This window comes from Rattus norvegicus, chromosome 15, assembly GCF_036323735.1.
Source record: "Rattus norvegicus strain BN/NHsdMcwi chromosome 15, GRCr8, whole genome shotgun sequence".
In the NCBI taxonomy this organism is placed as follows: Eukaryota; Metazoa; Chordata; class Mammalia; order Rodentia; family Muridae; genus Rattus; species Rattus norvegicus.
This window is the reverse complement of record NC_086033.1, coordinates 26,414,448-26,421,854: the sequence shown is the minus strand read 5'-3', so window position 1 is coordinate 26,421,854 and position 7,407 is coordinate 26,414,448. Positions and strand designations below refer to the sequence as shown.

At 38.9% G+C, this 7,407-nt stretch overlaps 1 protein-coding gene across 1 annotated transcript; it reads left to right on the top strand.

The window, feature by feature from the left end:
• Positions 1–308: 308 nt before the first annotated feature.
• Or11h4 (olfactory receptor family 11 subfamily H member 4) lies at positions 309–1,295 on the top strand. Its single transcript, NM_001000970.1, has one exon. The coding sequence runs from the start codon at positions 309–311 to the stop codon at positions 1,293–1,295; it is 987 nt and encodes a 328-aa protein (NP_001000970.1).
• Positions 1,296–7,407: the final 6,112 nt, after the last annotated feature.

The following is a 7,407-nucleotide window of genomic DNA, read 5'->3' as shown; positions in this document are numbered from 1 at the left end:
AGTTCAGTGGTTTGCTGCTGGCATTCGCCTCTATATTTGCTGTATTCTGGCTGTGTCTCTCAGGAGCGATCTACATCCGGCTCCTGTCGGTCTGCACTTCTTTGCTTCATCCATCTTGACCTAGACCCCTTTCTTGATCCCCAAGAAGTAGAAAAGAAAGAGGTTCATATAGAAACATACTCAATCCAAAATAATTGGGTTGGTTCCATCTACCTTTAGAATACTCTTGTCTTTCCTTGTAGAACTTAAGTTTGACATTCATAAAGACCTTCAGATATGTTGAAAGCAAGGGGATTTGGGTTAAACTCATGTTATTTTCCCTCCTCGGATATTTCCTCAGATATGTAGATCCTATGAACCTATCAACGACACATGTAACTGAATTTGTTCTCCTGGGATTCCCTGGTTCCTGGAAGACACAAATTTTTCTCTTCGTGTTGTTTTTGCTGTTTTATGTCTTGACCTTGTTGGGAAATGGAGCCATCATCTGTGCAGTAAGATGTGACTCACGACTACATACCCCCATGTACTTCCTCCTGGGAAATTTTGCCTTCCTTGAAATCTGGTATGTTTCCTCCACTGTTCCTAACATGCTAGCCAACATTCTGTCTAAGACCAAAGCCATCTCATTTTCAGGGTGCTTCCTACAGTTCTACTTCTTCTTTTCGCTGGGTACAACTGAATGTCTCTTCCTGGCAGTAATGGCTTATGATAGGTACCTGGCCATTTGCCGCCCATTACATTACCCTGTCATCATGACTAGGAGACTTTGTTGTATTCTGGTATCATCATGCTGGCTCATTGGATTCCTTGGCTACCCAATCCCTATCTTTTCCATCTCCCAACTTCCATTCTGTGGTTCTAATATCATTGATCACTTCCTCTGTGACATGGACCCATTGATGGCTTTGTCCTGTGCCCTAGCTCCTATTACTGAATTTATTTTTTATGCCCAAAGTTCCTTTGTCCTCTTTTTCACTATTTCATACATTCTTCGGTCCTATATTTTGTTGCTCAGGGCTGTTTTTCAGGTTCCTTCTGCAGCTGGCCGGCGAAAGGCCTTCTCTACCTGTGGTTCCCATTTAGTTGTGGTGTCACTCTTCTATGGGACAGTAATGGTAATGTATGTGAGTCCTACATATGGCATTTCAACGTTGATGCAGAAGATCCTTACCCTTGTATATTCTGTAATGACTCCTCTCTTTAATCCTCTGATTTATAGCCTTCGTAACAAGGACATGAAACTTGCTCTGAGGAAAGTTTTGCTAGGAATGAGAATTGTCAAAAATATATGAGTCAAAGCTGTGACATACTTACATGTTCTAATAAAGAACCAGCTGGAGATGTGTCATGATGTGTCAATTGAGTCACCTGTTTTTGCTCTTCGCTGTATTTTTTTTTTTTTTTTTTTTTGTGGTAAGGATCCATGTAACCCTGGTTAGCCTCAAACTCATTCTCTAGCCTAAGATTACTTTGAAAAGATCTGATTCCATATTCCAAGTTTCCATATTTCAAGTACTAGGGTTACTACTGTGTCCCACCAGGCCGGGCTTTGAATTTGTTTTCCACACCCAGTGATATTTTTTCAAAGCCTAAATAAAATGTGATTCCTATGCGAGGTGATCTCCTACTCAGGTACCCATGGATTTTAATTATGGAAGCATCATTGTAACAAGACAGTAAAGTTAACTTTGTTTTAGATGTGTTTGTGTTAGTATTTGCAAGATAAAAACTAAAAATAACAGTCCTATTCACACATAGTCATTACACTTACTGGAAATAAAAGAGATTTGTTTCAATTTCTAGAACTGGAAAAAGAGACATGATTTAGAATCTAGACAAAAAAAATCAGAAAGAACTGAAGATTTTGTACAAGAATAGGTACTTATGTTTGGAGAAGCTCTACTAGAACCATCTCCATGTCCAGTGAGAGCTCAATAGGCTCAGTGGCTTTTTATAAACTTGATGACCTGACTTTAATCCATAGGGCTCATGCAGTGGTTAGAGAAACCAATCCTACAAGCTGTCCTTTTTCTTCTGCCTGTATAGAGTGGCATGCACTCTTCCAAGATGATTAACTAGAAGATATAATAAAAAAACAGTTCAAATATAGAAGGTGAACTTATTAACACCTTCTAAAGATGAATTAAAATAATTCCAATGAGTCTAGCCTTAAAAAAAAGGCAAATGTCATGAAAATGTGCCATTAGCATGCTCTCATGCCATCCACAAAGGCCATAGAAACAGTTAGCAGGCAGTGGAAGGCAGATGATGATCTAATCCTATCATCTGGATTTTCATCTATTTTTATTATTTTCATTTACTTTTTTAATTGAAAAATTATGTAACACATTTGGATCATGGTTTCTCCTCCCTATCTCCTCCCAGATCAACTCTCCCTTTCCACTGATATATCTCTATGCCTTCTTTCTCAGTTTCTTTAGAAAACAAATAGGAAAAAAGACTAAAAATAGTCAAAGCATGAGAAACACACACACACACACACACACACACACACACACACACACACACACAGACACACTCCTTAAAAGCATATACTATGAAACCACAATATATAAGTAAAAGACCAGTAAGATAAAAATGTCCAAATAAAGCAATATGAAAAAAAATAAACCTATAAAACCCAAAGCCCCCAAAACCCCAACCCAACCAACCCAACCCAACCCAAACCAAACCAAACCAAAATATTCCAATCAACCAACCAACCAACCAACCAACCAACAAAAAAAACCCTGTAGAAAAACACCATAGTGGCCTGGGCCCAGAGCTGAAAGCCAGTTGCCAGGAGCGATGTTGATATACCTGAGAGCAGTGACAAGAACTCATCTGCTCCGAGTGACCTGCCTGAAGGCCTCAGAACACACAAACCCAGGAACAGTCTCTGACAGGACCCTTCCAGTTTCTGCTTGCACTTGTAGCTGACCTGACCTGGTCTCACAGCTCTCTGTACCCAAATCCCGTGTGGGAGAGAGCTGAACTATCAGAACTATGGACAATCCTGAGAACTCAGGCAAGACTGCCACTTCTGCTAACGTTCCTGGCCCAAGAGGAACCTGCCTAGTACCCTCTGGGCACAGAAAGTTAGGAGCAGTCAGGGACAGGACCCTTTTGGTTTCTGCCTGAGCCCAGAGATGAGAGCCAGTCACCAGGAGTGTTGACATACCAGGGAGTACATGTAAGACCAACTCTTCTGCTTCAAACACCCTGCCTGGAAGTCTTAGGACACACAAACCCAAGACTAGTCTGTGACAGGACCCTTCCAGTTTCTGCCTGCACCTAGAGCTGATTGGGTCTCAGAGTTCTTTGTATCCAGATCCAACTGAAAGAAAACAGGTCTACAGGAGTGCTGACAAACAGGCTTACAGGAAAGTCAAGCCAAGCTAACACCAGAGACAACCTGATGGCAAGAGGCAAGCATAGAAATCTAAGCAACAGAAACCAAGACTACTTGGCATCATCAGAGTTCAGATCTCCCACCACAGCAAATACTGGATATCCAAACACACTGGAAAAGCAAGATTTGGATTTAAAATCACATCTCATGATGATAATAGAGGACTTTAAGAAGGACATAAATAACTCCCTTAAAGAAAATCAGGACAGCACAGGAAAACAAGTAGAAGCCCTTAAAGAGGAAACACAAAAATCTCTTAAAGAATTATAGGAAAACACAACCAAACAGGTGAAGGAATTGAAGAAAACCATCCAGGATTTAAAAATGGAAATAGAAGCAATAAAGAAATTACAAAGGAAGGTAACCCTGGAGATAGAAAACCTAGGAAAGAGACCAGGAATCATAGAAATAAGCATCACCAATGGAATATAAGAGATAGAAGAGAGAATCTCAGGGGCAGAAGATGCCATAGAAAACATTGACACAACCATCAAAGATAATGTAAAACTCAAAAAGTTCCAAACTCAAAACATCCAGAAAATCCAGGACACAAAGAGACAATCAAGCCTAAGGATAATAATTATAGAAGAAAGTGAAGACTCCCAACTTAAATATTTTCAACAAAATCATAGAACAAAACTTCCCTAACCTAAAGAAAGAGATGCCCATAAACATACAAGAAGTCTACAGAACTCCAAACAGATTGGACCAGAAAAGAAATTCCTCCTGTCACATAATAGTCAAAACACCAAATGCACAAAAAAAGAAAGAATATTAAAAGTTGTAGGGGAAAAAGGTCAAGTAACATATAAAGGCCCACTTATAAGAATTACACAGACTTCTAACCAGAGACTATAAAATCCAGAAGATCCTGGGCAGATATCACACCGAACCAAAGAGAACACAAATGCCAGCCCCAGCTACTATATCCAGCAAACTCTCAATTAACATAGATGGAGAAACCAAGATATTCCACGACAAAACCAAATTTACACAATATCTTTCTACAAATCCAGTCCTACAAAGGATAATAGATGGAAAACTCAAATACAAGGAGGGAAACTACACCCTGGAAAAAGTGAGAAAGTAATCTTCTTGCAACAAACCCAAAAGAAGAGAGCTACACAAATACAATTTCACCTCTAACAACAAAACTAATAGGAAAAAACAATCACTATTCCTTAATATCTCTTAACATTAATGAACTCAATTCTCCAATGAAAGGACATAGACTAACAGACTGGATACATAAAGAGAACCTAGTATTTTGCTACATACAGAAGCACACCTCAGTGACAATGACAGACACTATCTCAGAGTAAAAGGTTAGAAAACAATTTTCCAAGCAAATGGTCCCAAGAAACAAGCTGGAGTAGTCATTCTAATATGGAGTAAAACCGACTTTTAACCTAACATTCTCAGAAAAGACAAGGAAGGGCACTTCATTCACATCAAAGGAAAGATCCACCAAGATGAACTTTCAATTCTGGACATCTTTGCTCCAAATCCAAGGGCACCCACATTCATAAAAGAAACCTTACTAAAGCTCAAGCACACATAGCACCTCACACAATAATGGTAGGAAATTTCAGCACCCCACTCTCATCAATGGATGGCTCATGGAAATGTAAATTAAACAGGGACTTAGAGAAAGTAACAGAAGTTATGAACCAAATGGATTTAATAAATATTTATAGAATATTTCATCCTAAAACAAGAGAATATACCTTCTTCTCAGCAGCTCATGGTACCTTATCCAAAACTGATCATATAACCAGTCACGAAACAAGTCTCAACAGATACAAGAAGATTGAAATAATTCTATGCATACTATCAGATCACCACTGACTATTGTTGGTCTTCAACAACAACAACAACAACAACAACAACAACAAACAACAACAAACAACAACAACAACAACAACAACAGACAGACAGAAAGCCCACATATGCATGGAAATTGAACAATGCTCTACTCAATGATAACTTGGTCAAGGAAGAAATAAAGAAAGAAATGAAAAACTTTTTAGAAATTAATGAAAATGAAGGCAAACATACCCAAACTTATGGGACACAATGAAAGCAGTGCTAAGAGGTAAACTCATAGCTCTGAGTGCCTCCAAAAAGAAACTGGAGAGAACATACACTAGCAGCTTGACAGCACACCTGAGAGTTCTAGAACAAAAAGAATTGAACACACCCAAGTGGTGTAGATGCCAGGAAATAATCAAAATCACGGCTGAAATCAACCAAGTAGAAACAAAAAGAACTGTACAAAGAATGAACAAAACCAGGAGCTGGTTCTTTGAGAAAATCAACAAGATAGATAGATCCTTAGCCAGACTAACCAGAGGGTAGAGAGACAGTATCCAAATTAACAAAATCAGAAATGAAAAGGGAGACATAACAACAGAACATGAGGAAATTAAAAAAATCATCAGATCCTACTACAAAAAACCTGTATTAAACAAAACTGGAAAATCAGGATGAAATGGACAATTCTCTAGACAGATACCAGATACCAAAGTCAAATCAAGATCAGATAAACATCTAAACAGTCCCATAACTCCTAAAGAAATAGAAGCAGTTATTAAAAGTCTCCCAAACCCCAATGCTAAAAAAAAAAAAAAAAAAAAAGCCCAGTACCAGATGGGTTTAGTGCAGAATTCTATCAGACCTTCAAAGAAGACCTAATACTAATACTGGCCAAACTATTCCACAAAATAGAAACAGAAGGAACACTCTCCAATTCCTTGTAGAAAGCCACAATTTCGCCTATACCTAAAACGCGCAAAGACCCAACAAAAGTAGAGAACTTCAGACCAATTTCCCTTGTGAATATTAGCACAAAAACACTCAATAGAATTCTTGCAAACCAAATCCAAGAAAACATCAAAATGATCACCCATCATGACCAAGTAGGCTTCATCCAGGGATGCAGGGATGTTTCAATATGTGGAAATCCATCAATGTAATCCACTATATAAAGAAACTCAAAGGAAAAAAAAAACTCACATGATCATCTCATGAGATGCTGAGAAAGCATCTGACAAAATTCAACACCCCTTCATGTTAAAAGTCTTGGAAAGATCAGGAATTCAAAGCCCATAGCTAAACATAGTAAAAGCAATAGACAGCAAATGAGCAGCTAATATCAAATTACAAACTAAATGGAGAGAAGCTTGAAGCAATCCCACTAAAATCAAGAACTATACAAGGCTGCCCACTCTCCCTTCTTATTCAGTATAGTACCTGAAGTCATAGCCAGAGCAATCAGACAAGAAAAGGAGGTCAAAGGGAAAGGAAGAAGTCAAAACATCACTATTTGCAGACAATATGATAGTATACTTAAGTGACCCCAAAAGTTCCACCAGAGAACTACTAAGTCTGATAAATGACTTCAGCAAAGTTGCTGGGTATACAATTAACTCAAAACAATCAGTAGCCTTCCTCTGCTCAAACAATAAACAGGCTGATTAAGAAATTAGGGATATGACATCTTTCACAATAGTTTCAAATAACATAAAATACCTCGGTGTGACTCTAACCAAGCAAGTGAAAATCTCTATGATAAGAACTTCAAGTCTCTGAAGAAAGAAATTGAAGATCTCAGAAGATGTAAAGATTTCTCATGCTCAAGGATTGGCAAGGATTGACCCCTCTCCACTTCCCCCTCTCAGCACTGGGACCACATCTGGCTTGAATCTGTGTAGCCCTTGTGCATGCTGCCACAGTTGCTGTGAATTCAAATGTATATCAATTGTTATGTCTTAAAGACTCTGGCTCTTCACCAGTGGAAGGGGAAGGTCTTGGTCCTGCCAAGACTGAACCCCCAGTGAACGTGATTGTTGGGGGGAGGGCGGTAATGGGGGGAGGATGGGGAGGGGAACACCCATAGAGAAGAGGATGGGGAGGGGTTGGGGGGATGTTGGCCCTGCAACTGGGAAGGGGAATAACAATCAAAATGTAAATAAGAAATACTCAGGTTAATA